Genomic DNA, 18,604 nt, shown 5'->3' with positions numbered 1-18,604 from the left:
AGCATCTCGGAAGATTAACCTTCACTTCCACGAGAAAAATGAGAATGACCAAGAGTCTGTCACCAGCATCTGATCTGGTGGGTCCACAGATTGAAAGTATATCGCAGAGACAAATTAATCCAAGAGTTAAAACTGAAAGTTTCTCTACATAGATGAACCCCTGTGGAATTTGTCCAAACAGGCCATGGAATGGGAAAACCATTAAGACAGGCTGCACCTTTTGATATATTTGAAGATAGGGCTCTGATTAGGTATCGGCTTTTCAGAAAGAGAAGAATCTCCTGTCTCATCTACACATTGTATGACTCAGTAAACCCAACACTATTTTATGTAATATAATTCTCGCTGCATCCTGGTCAATATCTTCCTTTTGGTCTCTCGACAGTTCTTCTTCATTAAGCATATGCTAAAAGTTTGTGTTTCTTCTACTTTATTTTTATTACCCAGCTGGCAATCCAAACATTGCTGTATAGGTCTGCATCTGGATAAAATGAAGACTTCATTCAAGTAGAGCTCCCCCACCATGTACCTTGGGCACAATGACAGCAGGAACCCAATGGCAATAGGACAAAAACAAAATACAATTCCCTAGAATCAAATTAAGATTGGACAATTTCCTATATTTGATGTGAGGGATGTCAAATGCTGAAGAAAGGAGGAGGTCATGATATGTATGGGAACACCATCACCTGCAAGTTACACACCATCCTGACTTGGAAATTTATCACTGTTCCTTCATCGTCACTGGGTCAAAATTCTGGAACTCCCTCCCTAACAGCACCGTGGGACTACCTTCACCACACAGACTGCAGCGGTTCAAGGCGGCTCACCACCACCTTCAAGGGCAAAAAATGCTGGTCTTGCCAGCAATGCCCACATGCCAGGAACGAATAAAAAACACGTTAAATTCAATTTTCTGTGAAGATTCTACACACACAGACAGCGGGGGATTGGGGGTGGGGCAGGGGGTGACTATTAAGACAATGGCTGCCAACACTATGGTGCTAGTGGTATACTTTTGCAGCATTCTCTTCAGATATTTAGAAGCCAATTCACTGAAAGGGTAAAAATCCCAAGACCACTTTGGAATCTGGTCTGCATAGATTCCAGGTCCCGAAGTGGATGTAGTTGGGATTGCGCATTCATTCTCTAAATGATTAAAGGTATGCCAAGTAATTGTCATCTCCAACCCTTTTCTTTCTGTCTACAGTACATGGAGGCAGGCAAAAAATGCTGTTTAATCAAACATACACACAAAAAATGCAGTTTGGTCCTGATGAAAACTTTATTAAATGCATATTTTGCAAAAAGGCAGCTTAATAAAATATTTGGAGCATCCATGGGAACCCACAATTCAGGGGTGAACAGGTATCATGATCACTGGTAGCATCAGTAAACCCCTCAAGTTGAAAGCAGCAATAAAAGAGCAAAAAGGAGTGCTGCACAACAAACTCCCTCTAACTGGGATTGTACAAACTTGGGCACGTCAACACGGTTTTGTACATAGCATGCCCTTCAATAAAATTAAAAGATCGTTCATTGCTTAAATTCATATCCTTTTCTTACAGTCAGTGAAAGCCTTTAACCATAAACTATGATACAATGGAAAAGCCCACTTATTAGTGTCATACTAAAGGCCGTGCCAAGAAGCATCAACTGCTCATCCCAAGCAGACACCAGCAATATTTAATAGTTAAATAAGCATTTAAGCTAAATAATATGAAATAAAATCTCTTAAATAAAAGAAACTCCTTTCCTAATGAGCGGGTCATGGAATATTTGGCCTAAAATCATGGCACAGAATTGGTAGAATGCATCAGTTTTAAAAACAATCTGGACCCCTTTTCACCAACAGAAGGCATATTCTATCATTTTTCCGCTACTCCATATTAACATATGAACAAACCAACTGTCGAACAGTTCACTGGCCAGGATTGCAGACATAAGAGCCATCAGCTTTGGCATGTTTGCCACATTGGTTGCTGTTCAAATATGCAGCAACTGGTGAATGCGAACTTCCACCCCATTCCCCTTCTTGTTTTAAATTAAAAAATGAATAATCATGTAACCAGCACAATTTACAAAGTTTGGGATGCTTGTGAACTCTGCAACATACTTGCAACCCTACTTCAGAGAGACGCAACTTGAGAGAGAGATTCTGCTTATAAAAATGCATCCTAGAAATGGTTGCTAGAGTTTATGAGTTGCTTTTCCGTTAATAGTTTAATTGCTCCATACTACCGCATTCATTATTACAATAATCATTAAGAGTACTTTAGAAAGACTTATCAATGAAAACTTAAAAGGTTTGAGAGATCTTTTTAGTCTATGTTTAAGACAGAATCTGGTGACTGTAAACACGGCAGTCAATATTTCCATATTAGGTAGTTGCTGAACAACTGTTAAAGGATTTTATGACATAATGTTCACAAATAGATAAGGATACATTAATTGCACCTGAATATTGATTGTAGATAGGTTTCCAAAAGGTGCATTTTGGTTTAAAGTATCTTCCTTAAATAGCTAGCAGATCATTATACCCATTTTATGTATTCTTTGTGATATAATGGTGCCATATTACATAAAATAAAGAAAATGTAGTCACTCTCAAAAACATATGCAAACAAACAATAACAAATTATCTTTAGTGTTTCATTCATTGTAGAGAAGAGTAATGCCTTGCCATGGCACACAGAGTGACAATACAGTTTGACCCCAATGTGAAGTAACGTTCTCAATTTGGTCAAGTTGAACCATTTTCTAATGATATTATGATGACGTGAGTAAACCACTATTCTGCATTGGCAGCTGAGCACTTGTGTGGAGAGTTTGATCCTGTTGCACATTTGAGAGTGACATCTACAAGGAGATGACAAACTATACTTGTGTGAAATGCAGGCTTTAAAAATAATAAACCAATCAGGAATTTAACAAAATAGCTCAGAACTAAGTGGGTCTATTGAAAACATTTGAAGCACCAGAAAATAAAATGAGGACAATAAGCAAGACATACTGTAAGTAATGTGTGCTGCAGAACAGGAAGACATCAAAACATCCAGGATGGAATGTACACCATTAGATATTTCTGTGAAGGAATTCTACAACGTGATCATGAACAGAACAAAACCATAGACGAGCAGTCCTGAAATTCTGCAGGGGTTCCGCCATTCTCTCGCCATAGTTATGGTGAGAGAATGATAGAATTCCTGCTGAATTTCAGGGCCAGTGTCACTACTGCAATAGTAGAGAAACTGCATTCAAGGCTAAAAGCCACACAATTCTTTTTGGAACTCCAGACCAATGTATTCATTCAGCAATTAAGATTCTGTTCCTTCTACTGGCTTATGTGTATCGTGAGAATCTTCTGCAACTTCAATGACCTTTGAAGAAACCCCCTCTCCAGTTTCTTTGTCACTAGCATCTTCTTGTTGGCAAAGAGTCACTTTCTCTTGGGATGACTCATTATTTTCTTCATGCAAGGCCACTACCGGTGAGCTGATTGTAGAACTGATGCCATCTTCTGTTTTCTCAGTAGAAGATTGGAAGCCACAGTCATCATTGGAGGACTGCACTGATTCCTGGTGTTGTTCTTGGAGGAGCTTGCACTCAATTTCTTCAGAAGGATTCCTCTCAGGTACTTTCTCATCCTTACAGACTGCTCCATTGCTCAGGGAGCTGTCTGCTGGTGCATTTGCTTCAGTTGTTTCAATTTTAGCTATTGTTAACAGGTCACAGATCTCTTTGACACTATCGGGTGATTTGACTGGGCTGCAAGGTTCTGAAGAGTCACCGTTTCCAACTTGCTCCCCCTCAGGTACTACTGTGAGGCCACCCATAACATCGACCTCCTCAGGACGGGAAAGGCCATCATCTTGAATCATTGACACCACCTGCTTCATCCTTTTCCGTTTATCTGCTGCATTTTCTGGGTCACGGCTTTCTCGGTTGCCGAACCCGCTGTTCCAGTTGATAGGTTGGTCTTCACCAAGAAGGAGCAGGTTGGGGTCACTGCCAGTCATCACTATGCTGTCTCTGAAGAGGTTATGCTTTCTTTGAACAGCTGCTTCCTTCACAGCTAATTTAAAAAAAAACACAAGTTATAACATTGTCACCACTGTAATCAAAGCAGCCCATCTTAGGCTGACCAATACAAGGCTAGTATTTATCAAGTGATGTACAGTTTAAGGTTCTGCTGTAGCAAGTGATGTGTGCAAATTATTTTGTTTTGTGGGCTGTTGAGATTACTGGATAGAAGCCCACAAACTGAAGCGTCCATACCATACAGAGAGAAGTGTTCAAGACTTCTGCTCATGCACGGGATCTTTGTAATCCACTCCTGGCTTGGCTGTTCATGATTCCAAGATTAATTTACACCTGCCAGAAAAGACATCACCCCCATAGTGTACTCCTCTACGTGAACACAGCCCTCAGAGGAATTATCTCACTGTGCATCAAACTATAGAACGGTCTCAAATCTCCAGCTATGTGGGCTAGAGAATTGTGTTTACAGCTCAGACAGAACATTCTAAATAACCAGTCCTCTGCTTAACTGCATCTACAATTTGATTTATATGGGGGGGGGCGGTGGGGAGAGATAATTCTTCACTATGATTTCACATCAGTGTTGGAACACTACTGCCAGAGAAAACCCACAAATGGTGAATTCTAAACCAGTCATTTATCTCATTACCATTTGTGGGACCTTGCTGTGTGCAAATTAACTGGTGTTTCTCTGCATTACAATAGTAACTACATTTCTAAATGTACATCATTGGTGGTGAAGAGGTTTAGGACATTGAGGTTGTGAGAAGCGCTATATAAATGCAAGTTCTTTCTTTCTCGGTTTTAAAAATACAAGGGCTATACTGCCTTTCGCTTGCCCTCTTTCCATCTACATCTGCCACTGAATCCTATAACTGTATCCCTATCCTCCATCCTTCCAGCCTGTGTAGGGGAGCCTTGCTGACTCCTTCAAACCTATAATAAATATCAGCAGCACACATTTAGCAGTAGTGTGTTGGGAAAAGATTGCTAATGGATTTTAAGACATTAGCCACTTCACAATTACAACACTAGTGGCCCAGAACTTCAGGTCTCCACGGGTGAGTACGCATGGGGTACTCACCCGTAAGCCCAATGGAAGTGCCGGATTCCTGCATGCACTGCGCATGCGCGGGAAACCGGCACTTCCGTTCCCTTGAAAGAAGGGGTTCAGAGTTCGAACACATGCGCAGGAAAGGCTGCGCGTGCACATTGAACTTACTTTTTTACTTTTTTTTTTTTTTTGCAGGTTTTCCCGTGAGGGTAAGTCTCCAGAAGTTACACATATAAAAAGTAGGCGTAAGGCCTGCTTTTTACAAGGTAAGTGAATTAATTAAAATGAAAACATTTTTCCCACAGGTTTATTATTTTTAAATACTTTAAAGCAAGATAAGTTTATTTTTAGTCCTGTTAGAAAATAAAATTATTTTTTTCAAAAATTTAAATTGTTTAAAAGTTATTTCATGTAATTTATAGTTTATTTAAAAAGTGATTTTTAAAATAATTTATTTGAAGATTTAGTGATGTTTTGGGGCCCGTAGTATTTATAAGTTTCAAACTTATGAATGGGCATTCCCTGCTCCGATTGGCTCCCCATGGCCCACGTGATCCCAGGGGACACATCGAACTAACCGCCCCTGGGATACGCAAGCACTGCGCGCTGGCAGTTGGAGGAGGCCCAGGATCGGAATTCCACGCGGGCCCACAGCTCAACGGCTGGTGCGCTAGGTAAGTGCAGGTCGGGGGCTTACACCCACGGGAAGCCCCAGACCTGAATTTCTGGGCCAATATGTTTTTCACGTGCCTAACCTACAATTCATCATGGCCACTTCCCTTCCTTTCTAAATCTTTGGTTTCATGTGCACTACATTGTTTTTTTAGGTAGATATTCTAAAAACCCTTGAGGGGTCGCAGTGTAGCATGACTGAGACGTTGGAAGATGGTCATGAATAAGGAGGAGCACATTTTTGACATTATTTGTTCTGACCTGCAACAAAGCCAAGAGTGGAGATGGACATTATGGATCTAATAATCCACCACAGATTTAACTCCTCCCATGAAAATTAATCTCATGTAACCATTCCCCCCTATTGTCTAATATTATAATTGAAGTAGAAAACCACCAACTTATTAGTAGAGAACCATGTTAACCCCCCACCCCCTTAATGTGCACCACAATTTAACAAACTAGGGTCTTAAAGTACCACAATTATCAGAGGTATCCCATCTTTATCTTCTTCATCTACATCAAACCCTGCTCAAAAGGATGAGTTTTTTTTCCCCTCAAGAAAAAAATGGTTACCTTACCTAGCATTATATCTTTTGAGACAGATTGGAGAACCACCTCTTCAAAGATATTATCTACCAGGATAAACTTGGAAAAATCCTCAAAGATGAATTCTTCAAATTTTGGTAGAGTCTGCAGGAAGGGATTAACAATCAGTCACTGTGGCCAGGAGCTAAAGAGCTTTCAGTGTGAACTCAAGCAAGACCTTCGCAATGACTTCAGTCCACTTTAGATTCAAACACACAACAATTGTAACACATTCAAATTCTACCAGCATTAACCAATACTCAAGAGGATCTGTCAGCTTAGAAGCAAGAAAAGCAAATGGACTCAAAGCCTTCATGGGTTTGAACATTGAAAAACAGCTTGCAGAGTCACAAAACTGCACGCATTACCTAACGAGAACTTGAAATTATTTACCAGGATAGGTCACAATAAGTAACATGTTTGGAGAAACAGTACATTTTAGCTACTTTTTATTAGATGTGGTTCACTCAGTACAGGTCTTAATGGAAATACACTTGGATTATAGTATGCTGACCTAAGAGATTGCAAAACATTTCCAAAGGATGCTATGGGCACCTAGTGGTAGTAGATGGATACTGCCAGAAGCGCAAATGGAAAATGTGAATTTGCTAAGATTTCCACAGGAGCAAGAGATCTTCACCGTCAAATTGGACCTGAAAGGAGTCGGCAGCAGTACAAATCCGGCGAATTCCAAAAGAACAGCAAAAAACAAGGAGTGACGTTACAGGACAGCAGGTAGGTGTGTATTAGAGATTTTTTTCTCTCTAACTTAAATGGATAAACTAATTAATATAACTATAAATAATTGTTTGAATTAAGGCTTTAACTAAGAGAGCGAGAGAAGCAGCCGGAGATAAAGGTAGGCCCATCTTTAAGACTCTTCGTCTTAAGTTTATTTCTGTAAATTAGTTAATAGTCGAATAAATAAAGGCATGGCAGGGCACCTCAGTCCTGTGGAATGCACATCCTGTGCCATGTGGGGACTGCAGGAAGCTTCCAGTGTCCTGGACAACCATGTATGCAGGAATACAAGGAGATCTGAGAGAGATTTACAGTGCATGTGTGTAAACGCACAAAGGTTGGTGAGCTGCAGGTGCAAATAGCCACATGGGAATATGATATTATGGCGATAATTGAGACCTGGCTCAAAAAAGGGCAGGATTGGGTATTAAATATTCCTGGATATAAGGTGTTCAGGAAAGAAAGGAGATTGGGTGGCAGTATTGGTTAAGGAGAATGTTACAGTGCTGGAGAGAGAGGATGTCCTGGAGGGGTCAAGGACAGAATCTATTTGGTTAGAGTTAAGAAATATTAGAGGTGCCATTACACTACTAGGTGTATTCTATAGGCTGCCAACTTTTTGATCAGTATGTTTCCGGCCCAACAAAGGAAGGAGGCATTGCTGGATCTGGTTCTGGGGAATGAGGTGGGTCAAGTGGAGCAAGTGTCAGTAGGGGAACATTTAGCGAACAGAGATCATGGTATCATAAGTTTTAGATTAGCTATGGAAAAGGACAGGGAGCAATCTAGAGTAAAAATACTTAATTGGAGGAAGGCCAATTTCAGTGGGTTGAGAACAAATCTGGCCCGGGTAAATTGGAATCAAAGATTGACAGGCAAAACTGTAACCGAACAATGGGCTGCCTTTCAAGAGGAGATGCTTCGGGTACACGAGGGGGAAAAGTAGGGCAACCAAAGTCAGAGCTCCCTGGATGACAAGAGAGATAGAGAGTAAAGTGAAGCAGAAAAAGGGCATGTATGACAGATGTCAGGTTGAGAATACAAGTGAGAATCAGGCTGAATATAGAAAGTTCAGAGAGGAAGTGAAAAAGAAAGTAAGAGGGGCAAAGAGAGAATATGAGAATAGATTGGCAGCAAACATAAAAGGGAATTCAAAAGTCTTCTACAAGCATATAAATAGTAAACTGGTAGCAATAGGAGGGGTGGGGCTGATTAGGGACCAAAAAGACCTACACATGGAAGCAGAGGGCATGGCTGAGGTACTAAATGAGTATTTTGCATCTGTCTTCAAGGAAGAAGATGCTGCCAAAGTCAGTGAAAGGAGGTAGTGGAGATACTGGATGGGATAAAAATTGATAATGAGGAGATACTAGAAAAGCTGGCTGTACTTAAAGTATAAGTCACCAGGACCAGATGGAATGCATCCAAGGATACTGAGGGAAGTTAAGATGGAAATCGTGGAGGTACTAGCCATAATCTTCCAATTGTCCTTAGATACAGGAGTAGTGCCAGAGGACTGGAGAATTGCAGATGTTACACCCTTGTTCAAAAAATGGTTTAAGCATAAACCCAGCATCTACAGGCCAGACAGTTTAACCATGGTAGTGGGGAAGCTTTTAGAAATTATATTCAGGGACAAAATTAACAGTCACTTGGATAAGTGTGGATTAATTAAGGAAAGCCAGCACGGATTTGTTAAAGGCAAATCATGTTTAACTATCTTGATCGAGTTTTTTGATGAGGTAACAGAAAGGGTTGATGAGGGCAGTGTGGTGGACGTGGTGCACATGGACTTCCAAAAAACCTTTGATAAAGTGCCAGATAATAGGCTTGCCAGCACAGCTGAAGCCCATGGAATAAAAAGGACAGTGGCAGCACGGATACAAAATTGGCTAAGTGACAGGAAACAGTAGTGGTGAACAGTTGTTTTTCGGACCAGAGGAAGGTACACAGTGGTGTTCCCCAGCGGTACGTACTAGGACCACTGCGTTTCTTGATATATATTAATGACTTGGACTTGGGTGTACAGGGCAAAATTTAAAAATTTGCAGATGACACAAAACTTGGAAGTGTAGTGAACAGTGAGGAGAATAGTGATAGACTCCAAGAAGACAGATAGGTTGGTAAAATGGGTGGACACGTGGCAGATGAAATTTAACGCAGAAAAGTGCAAAGTGATACATATTGGTAGGAATACGAGGAGAGGCAATATAAACTAAAAAGATCTCCAAGTTTGCAGATGACACAAAGCTGGGTGGGCGTTTGTGCTGTGAAGAGGATGCCGAGAAACTCCAGTATGATTTGGACAGGTTGGGTGATTGGGCAGATGCAATATAATGTGGATAAATGCGAGGTTATCCACTTTGGTGGCAAAAACAGGAAGGCAGATTATCTAAACGGCAATAGATTGGGAAAAAGGGAAGTGCAACGAGACCTGGGTGTCCTTGTGCACCAGTCGCTGAAGGTAAGCATGCAGGCGCAGCAGGCGGTTAAGAAGGCAAATGGTATGTTGGCCTTTATAGCGAGAGGATTCGAGTACAGGAGCAAGGATGTCTTGCTGCAGTTGTACAGGGCCTTGGTGAGACCACACCTTGAGTATTGTGTGTAGTTTTGGTCACCTTATCTGAGGAAGGATATTCTTGCCATGGAGGGAGTGCAGCGAAGATTCACCAGACTGTTACCTGGGATGGCAGGAATGACGTATGGAGAGAGATTGGGTCGATTGGGCTTGTATTTGCTACAGTTTAGAAGAATGAGAGGGGATCTCATTGAAACTTATAAAATTCTAACAGGACTAGACAGGCTAGATGCAGGAAGGATGTTCCCGATGGCGGGGGGAATCCAGAACCAGGGGTCACAGTCTAAGGATAAGGGGTAAGCCATTTATGACTGAGATGAGGAGGAATTTTTCACCCAGAGAGTGGTGAACCTGTGGCATTCTCTACCACAGATGGCCATTGAGGCCAATTAATTAAATATATTCAAGAAGGAGTTAGCTATATTTCTTAAGGCTAAAGGGATCAAGGGATATGGAGAGAAAGCAGGGACAGGGTACTGAATTTGGATGATCAGCCATGATCTCATTAAACGGTGGAACAGGCTCGAGGGGCCGAATGGCCTACTCCTGCTCCTAGTTTCTATGAGTACAATCCTAAAGGGGGTGCAAGAACAGAGACCTGGGGGTACATCTACCCGACAATGTGGAAAACTGCCCAGGTATGTCCTGTCCACAAAAAGCAGGACAAATCCTATCAGTCTACTCTCAATCATCAGCAAAGTGATGGAAGGTGTCGTCGACAGTGCTATCAAGTGGCACTTACTCACCAACAACCTTCTCACCGATGCTCAGTTTGGGTTCCGCCAGGACCACTCGGTTCCAGACCTCATTACAGCCTTGGTCCAAACATGACAAAAGAGCTGAATTCCAGAGGTGGGGTGAGAGTGACTGCCCTTGACATCTAAGCAACATTTGACCAATTGTGGCATCAAGGAGCCCTAGTAAAATTGAAGTCAATGGTAATCAAGGGGAAAACTCTCCACTGGCTGGAGTCATACCTAGCACAAAGGAAGATGGTTGTGGTTGTTGAAGGTAAATCATGTAACTCCCCAGGCCATCACAGCAGGAATTCCTCAGGGCAGTGTTCTAGGCCCAACTATCTTCAGCTGCTTCATCAATTTCCTTCCCTCCATCATAAGGTTAGAAGTGCAGATGTTGGCTGATGATTGCACCGTGTTCAGTTGCATTCTCAGCTGCCCAGATAATGAAACAGTTCATGCCCACAAGCAGCAAGACCTGGATGACATTCAGGCTTGGGCTGATAAGTGGCAAGTAACATTCATGCCACACAAGTGCCAGGCAATGACTATCTCCAACAAGAGAGAGTCTAACCACTGCCCCTTGACATTTAACTGCATTACCATTGGCGAATCCCCCACCATCAACATCCTGGGGGTAACCATTGACCAGAAACTTAACTGGACCAGCCACATAAATACTGTGGCGACAAGAGCAGGTCAGAGGCTTGGTATTCTGTGGCGAGTGACTTACTCCCCAAAGCCTTTCCACCATCTACAAGGCACAAGCCAGGAGTGTGATGGAATATTCTCCACTTGCCTGGATGAGTGCAGCTCCAACTCTCAAGAAGCTCGACACCATCCAGGACAAAGCAGCCCGCTTGATTGGCACCTCATCCACCACCTTAAACATTCACTCAATCCACCGCTGGCGTACTGTGGCTGCAGTGTGTACCATCTACAAGATGCACTGTAGCAACTTGCCAAGGCTTCTTCGGCAGCACCTCCCAAACCTGCGACCTCTTCCACCTAGAAGGACAAGGGCAGCAGGTGCATGGGAACACCAGCACCTCCAAGTTCCCCTCTAAGTCACACACCATCCTGACTTGGAAATATAATTGGCATTCCATCATCGTCACTGGGTCAAAATCGTGGATCTCGCTGCCGAACAGCACTATGGGAGGACATTCACCACACTGACTGCACTGGTTCAAGAAGGCTGCTCACCACCACCTTCTCAAGGGCAACTAGGGATGGTCAATAAATGCTGGCCTTGCCAGCGAGGCCTACAACTCACGAACAAATAAAAAAAAAATGCGCAGAAATTGTTGAAGGTGGCAGGGCAGGTTGGGAAAAACGGTTAAAAAAGCCATATGGGATCCTGGGCCTCATTATTAGAGGCATGGAGTACAAAAGCAAGGAAGTTATGATGAACTTTTATAAAGCACTGGTTCACCTTCAACTGGAGTATTGTGTCCAATTCTGGGCACTGCACTTTAGGAAGGATGTGAAGGCCTTAGAGAGGGTGCAGAAAAGATTTACGTGAATGGTTCCAGGGATGAGGGACTTTAGTTATGTGGATAGACTAGAGAAGATGTGTTCAAAATCATGATGGGTCCAGACAGAGTAGATAGAGAGAAACTGTTCCCGTTGGCAGAAGGGTCGAGAACCAGAGGACACAGATTTAAGGTGATTGGCAAAAAGAACCAAAGGCGACATGAGGAAAAACTCTTTTACGCAGCGAGCGGTTAGGATCTGGAATGCACTGCCTGAAAGGATGGTGGAGGTAATTGGATAAGCATCTGAAGGAAAAAAAATTGCAGGGCTACGGGGAAAGGGCAGGGAGGGGGACTAGCTGAAGTGCTCTTGCAGAGAGTGCTGGCACGGGCTCGATGGGCCGAATGGCCTCCTTCCGTGCTGTAACCATTCTATGATTCCAAGTTTCAACAGATTCACATATTTCACCTTTAATGATGACTCATGCACCACTTTAATACAGTATGAACAAAGCTCAAGCCTCACCGTGTTGACAGATGAAGAGAGATTCTTCAGCATGTATGGAATAGTAATCTGGAGCAGTGCTTCTCGGAAAAACTTCTTCCTGACTGTGCTGCTGTCATAGTCGTATTTCTGGGCAAAAACACATTAAAAGTCTGAATGATGATTTTCTTGAGACAAGTAAGATCGCCAAAGTATACGGTCAAATGATTGCAACACTTCAGTTAGCCTCGAGTGCTCGACAGCTGTTTTTTTGAATCTGCCAGGTTTCCCCCCCACCCCCTGAGATTTCCAGTGATCAGAAAAGGATAAAGCATTTATAAATTCAATGGGTTTGTTCAATTCAATATTATTCGAATTTGAATTTGTGTGCGCAAATGTTAGAGCAGCCATCAAAAATTTAACAACAGTGTTCAAGTCCTAAAAGCAAGGCTGGGTTTGTTGCATCATCTTCCAGCAAACTTGTCCTCTAGGAGGAGCGAATATTGGTTCCATCACAACTGCTGCACGCTTGGTGCTTATGGAAATTACATAGAATATACGGCACAGAAACAGGCCATTCAGCTCAACCAGTCCATGCCGGCGTTTATGCTCCGCTCGAGCCTCCTCCCATCCTTCCCTCATCTAAATCCATCAGCGTAACCCTCTATTCCCTTCACCCTCATACGCTTGTCTAGCCTCCCCTTAAATGCACTTATATTATTCGCCTCAACCACTCCCTGTGGTAGTGAGTTCCACATTCTCACCACTCTCTGGGTAAAGAAATTTCTTCTTAATTCCCCATTTGATTTCTTGGTGACTATCTTATATTGATGGCCTGTAGTTTTGCTCTTCCCCACAAGTGTAAACATTCTCTCTGTATCCACTCTATCAAAACCTTTCATAATTTTGAAGGCCTCAATTAGGCCATCCCTCAGCCTTCTCTTTTTAAAAGAAGAGACCCAGCTTATTAATCCCTTCTGTTATCATCCTTACAAATCTTTTTCGCACCCTCTCCAACGCCTCTATCTTTTTTATAATATGGCGACCAGAATTGTACACAGTACTCCAAATGTGGTCTAACCAAGGTTCGATACAAGTTTAGCAAACCTTCTCTACTTTTCAATTCTATCCCTCTAGAAATAAACCCGTCTGCTTGGTTTGTGTTTTTTATGGCCTTGCTACGCATCGCTACTTTTAGTGATTTGTGTATTTGCACGCCGAGATCCCTTTGCGCCTCTACTCCATTTAGATTCTTATTTTCCAAGTAATATGCAAACTAATTTTTCTTGCCAAAATGTACTATCTCACACTTCTATGTTGAAATCCATTTGCCAATTATTTGTCCATTCTGCAAGTTTATTAATATCTTCTTGTAATTTGTTGCAGTTCTCTTCAGTATTGACTATCCCCCCAATTTGGTGTTGTCCACAAATTTAGAAATTGTGTTTATGATTCCAAAGTCTAAATCATTAATATAAATTTTGAACAACAGTGGCTCCAGCACTGATCCTTGTGGGACCCCACTTTCCACCTTCTGCCACTCTGAAGCTATCTTTTATCTCTACTCTCTGCTTTCTGTCTTGAAGTCAGCTAGCTATTAATTCTGTTACTTGTCCCCTGACTCCACATGCTCCGACCTTATTCATTAGTCTATTATGAAGCGACAACTGAAGTGTCAGCCAAAAGCAGGTAGTGAACAATGAAGAGAAAGCAAGCTGAAAAGCACCTCAACTACAACTAGAATTTTCAAAGATATTTTGGCATATATTGAAAAGGAAGCTGAAACAGTCCATTAATCAAATATTTCCAGGAAAAGTGATTAACTCAGTATACGGTGATCAGATTTACAACAGCAATTCTGAAGTTTACTTATGAACAAGTACCAATTTCTTTAATCATTTTTTAGCAATGCAGGTCACGTCATTGCCATATACTATCAAATTAATTATTAAGCAACAGTGGGATGACAGTTAATAAGTAATAGCTATGGCTATTGTAGGAATTAAGAGTTGCCAGTTTGCATGCCAGGCAGCATGAATCACTCCCAAAGTGAGTGATAAATCGAATCCCAGCCTTGGGCTTTGATACAAAAACGGTGAAAATAGTTGAGCCAGGCAGCTTTAATTTCTACAGTAGTGAAAGGCACTATATAAATTCAAGTTCTTGCTTTCAGTAACAAATCCCATGAATTTACAGTGATATTGCTGCACAGTTACAGGTAGCTGGCCATGAGGTTTTGTGACAAGGAGTTCATCTCATCAACTACTGGGGAATTTTTTTCCCGCTAACTGAAATTCAGAAACATGAAAATTGCGTCGTTCCCAAGTATGCGAGACACAAAGGGAATGGGCCAACTGCATAATTTTATATAATTAAAGTTGCAGGAGACTTTTAAGAGATGTATTAACCGGCTTTAGTTAGCATTTTAGGTTCAGTGTGATCCGAACTGACCAAAGTCGCTCAAACTCAAAGCCAGACCATCACAACTGAAACGGCAATAGTCTGCAACTGCAATAGTGGAAGTCCGACTCCGCAAAATACTGCGGATGCTGGAAATCTGAAGTAACAACAGAAAATGATGGAAACACTCAGCAGGCCAGGCAACATCCATGGAGAGAGAAACAGAGTTAACGTTTCAGGTCTGTGACCCTTCGTCAGAACTGGAAAAAGTTAGGGATGTAATAGGTTTTAAGCAGGTGCAGAGGCAGGGAAAATGGGGGGGGGGGGGGGAAGGTACAAAAGGGACGGTCTGTGATAGGGTGGAAGGCAGGATTGGTTAAATGTTGCAAATGGGGACGGCAGAATCATCAACAGCTGCCACCTGAAAAAAATGGGGGCAGGGGTTATAGTCGGAAATTGTTGAACTCAATGTTGAGTCTAGAAGGCTGTAAAGTGCCTAATCGAAAGATGAGGTGCTGTTCCTCGAGCTTCATTGGAACAGTGTAATAGGCCGAGGACAGAGAGATCAGAGTGGGAGTGGAGCGGAAAATTAAAGTGACAGGCGACCAGAAGCTCGGGGTCACCCTTACAGGCTGAACGGAGGTATTCCGCAAAGTGGTCACCCAATCTGCGTTTGGTCTCCCCAATGTAGAGGAGACCGCATCGTGAGCAGCGAATACTAGATTGCAAGTAGTACAAGTAAATCGCTGTTTCACCTGGAAGGGGTGTTTGGGGGCCCTGGACAGTGGGAAGGGGGGAGGTAAAGGGGCAGGTGCTGTTTCTCCTGCGCTTGCACGGGAAGGTGCCGTGGGGAGGGGCTGTTGACGGTGGTTGAGGAGTGGACCAGGGTGTTGCGGAGGGAGCAGTCCCTTCGGAATGCTGACAGGAGAGGGGAGGGGAAGATGCGTTTGGTGGTGCGATCACGTTGGATGTGGCGGAAAATGATCCATTGAATGTGGAGGCTGGTGGGGTGAAAGGTGAGGACAAGGGGAACCCTATCGTGGTTCTGGGAGGGAGAAGGGGTGAGAGCAGAAATGTGGGAAATGGAATGGACACAGTCAAGGGCCATCTCAACCATGGTAGAGGGGAATCCTCGGTTGAGAAAAAAGGAAGACATGTCGGAAGCACTGGCATGGAAGGTGGCATCGTCAGAGCAGATGCGGCGGAGACGGAGAAACTGGGAGAATGGAATAGAGTTCTTACAGGAAGCGGGGTGGGAGGAAGTGTAGTCCAGGTAGCTGTGGGTGTCAGTGGGCTTGTAGTGAATGTTTGTCGATAGCCTAGCACCAGAAATGGAGACAGAGAAGTCAAGGAAGGGAAGAGTCGGAGATGGACCATGTGAAGGTGAGGGAAGGGTGGAAATTGGAAGCAAAGTGAGTGTAATTTTCTAGTTCAGGGCGAGAGCAGGAAACGGCACCAATACAGTCATCAATGTACCAGAAAAAGAGGTGAGGGAGGGGACCAGAGTAGGACTGGAACAAAGAATGTTCCACATATCCCACGAAAAGGCAGGCATAGCTAGGGTCCTTGTGGGTTCCCATAGGAACACCTTTAATTTGGAGGAAGTGAGTGGAGTCAAAGAAGAAGTTGTTCAATGTGAGAACAAGTTCAGCCAGGCAGAGGAGGGTGGTGGTAGATGGGGACTGGTTGGGCCTCTGTTCAAGGAAGAAGCGGAGCGCCCTCAGGCCGTCCTGGTGAGGGATGGAGGTGTAGAGGGATTGGACGTCCAGTGAAAAGGAGACGGTTGGGGCCAGGAAACTGTTAAAGTGGCGGAGGGCATCGGAAGAGCCACGAATGTAGGTGGGAAGAGACTGGACAAGGGGAGAAAGAGAGTCGAGATAGGAAGAAATCAGTTCCGTGGGGTAAGAACAGGCTGAAACGATGGATCTACCAGGTCAGTCCTGTTTGTGGATCTTGGGAAGGAGGTAGAAGTGGGCTGTGGGGGATTATAAGGTTGACAGCCATGGAGAGAAGATCTCCAGAGGAGATGAGGTCACTGACAGTCTTGGAAACACTCTTTCTCTCTCCATGGATGCTGCCTGGCCTGCTGAGCGTTTCCAACATTTTCTGTTGTTATCTCACATTTATCACATTCAGTTTGAATATCTGAAAAATAAATGTGTCTTTTTACAACAATCCCAAACCCAATTCAGCCAGATAATCTCCTGGTTGGTTTGACTTTTTAGCCTAAAACCATCTTGCCAGTATTTATGACTGCAGCAATTTGCTTAAAATTTTCTAAATTCAAAACTGGGCTCTGATTGAATTAGGATTCAGTTAAAGCAGGACAGTCAGAAAATAGAACAGCAATACAAGTTCAACAACTTTAAGTTTTGAGATAAAGTGCACTTTTATTCTGATGGGGGCTAGAATGCCTCCTTATGCTTTTTGAAAAAAAGATAAGGAATAAATTTGCGATTGATTTCAAAGGAATGCAGACTGCAACAACAGAAGTCATTCAGGTAACACTGTAAAGATTATGCTCCTCAAATTCCCGGGGTTCCACTCTGCTGGCACAATTCTGGTGGAGCGGAACCACTGTGCACCTGGCTGAGGTCAGAGACCTCTTCCCAAATCTTGGGGATGAAGTCAGTTCCATGACTTGGGTGGGCGCATTGCACCCTCAGCGCTCACTCCGATAAGCCTGCTGCAGGCAGAGCAGCCCACCATCTGAGGTGCCCCCATAACCTTTTGGGCCAAAGAGAAAAAAAGGGGCGAGAAAGTCTCAAGCTTCCAACAGAGACAAAGATAAAAGATAATGAACCTCCAGGATCACCTTGGGATGTTTTTCTACATTAAAGGCGCTATATAAATGCAAGTGTTAATTGCCATAGTCTAGTAAAGGTTTGGGGCCTTTCTAAAGCTGCAATGGGACTCACACAAGCTCTTGGATGGCGAGAATTCTGCTGAGGTCTATTGGGTAGGTAAAGGGTGGAAATCCCAGGGAAGCTTGGGAACTTCCCGTTGATAGGGGGGTGGGGTGGGCAAGAGTTCTGCCCATGCCCCACACCCACTGGAATTTAAAGAGGCAGTGTAAACAGGCCAAAATCCCAGTGAAACCATCCCCAGCCCCAAACCCCTGGACCCCACGACGGAAACCTTACTTTTTTGCCATTTCCAGCCTCGGGAATTTCATGGCCTTTGTGTCCAATGCTCTCCAATTCCAGGTTAACTACATATACACAATAACTATATCACCATAGATTTCCATGCAATCCCATTTATTTTTGGCCTCACCTTCAGTACTCTCTCCTGGATGCGCTGGATTGTCTTGCACATCTGATCCTTCTCAGGGGGGTTACCAAGATTTTGGTGGAGAAGTTGCTCAAATGTATACACTGCATTATCCAATAGCTGAAGAAGAAATGACATGGTATTAATAACCCATGAACGAGCCATTTTCTACTCCCCCCGCCCCCTTAGTTGAGCTCTGCAGAGTATCAATTGAAAGTATGTTCTGAGCTACTTTTGCAGGAAGGTGTCAAGTAAGTTTTAGGGGGTTCTACATAAAGCGGTGGGGTGGGGTGAGGGAAAGGAAAACTGAAGAGAGAATGATCCTCGAGATAGTCAGGGCCAGCTTAAAAATGCACTGGTGAATGCCTGGGGAGACTGCACAAATCTATTTCATAAACAAAAAATTCCTACTGCAGCTACTGGTAACAAAGGAAACAAGAATCATTAAGGAAACAGAACATGAAACTGAATTAAATGGTCTCCCTTAATTCACTAATATTATGAAATTGCCTGTTATCAGACATTGGCGACTCCCTGTCCTTGTGCTGTACATTAATTGTG

The 18,604-nt window shown here is 43.1% G+C and overlaps 1 protein-coding gene across 2 annotated transcripts in view; it reads right to left on the bottom strand.

The window, feature by feature from the left end:
* Positions 1–1,266: 1,266 nt before the first annotated feature.
* LOC147101813 (protein Niban 2-like) overlaps positions 1,267–18,604 on the bottom strand; it is a 261,246-nt gene continuing 243,908 nt past the window's right edge. For both annotated transcript variants that reach the window (XM_085965775.1, XM_085965774.1), the window contains 4 exons: positions 18,047–18,163; positions 12,413–12,520; positions 6,349–6,460; positions 1,267–4,075 (listed from right to left, as the gene is read on the bottom strand). In XM_085965775.1, coding sequence (XP_085821901.1) covers positions 3,318–4,075; positions 6,349–6,460; positions 12,413–12,520; positions 18,047–18,163 — 1,095 coding nt within the window. In that variant the 3' untranslated portion in view covers positions 1,267–3,317. The remainder of the gene's footprint in view (positions 4,076–6,348; positions 6,461–12,412; positions 12,521–18,046; positions 18,164–18,604) is intronic.

The sequence above is a fragment of the Somniosus microcephalus genome, chromosome 23 (genome assembly GCF_052327205.1).
Source record: "Somniosus microcephalus isolate GS21.2 chromosome 23, FLI_Smic_1.0, whole genome shotgun sequence".
In the NCBI taxonomy this organism is placed as follows: Eukaryota; Metazoa; Chordata; class Chondrichthyes; order Squaliformes; family Somniosidae; genus Somniosus; species Somniosus microcephalus.
The sequence above is the reverse complement of the archived record's forward strand: the minus strand, read 5'-3'. Positions and strand labels throughout refer to the sequence as shown.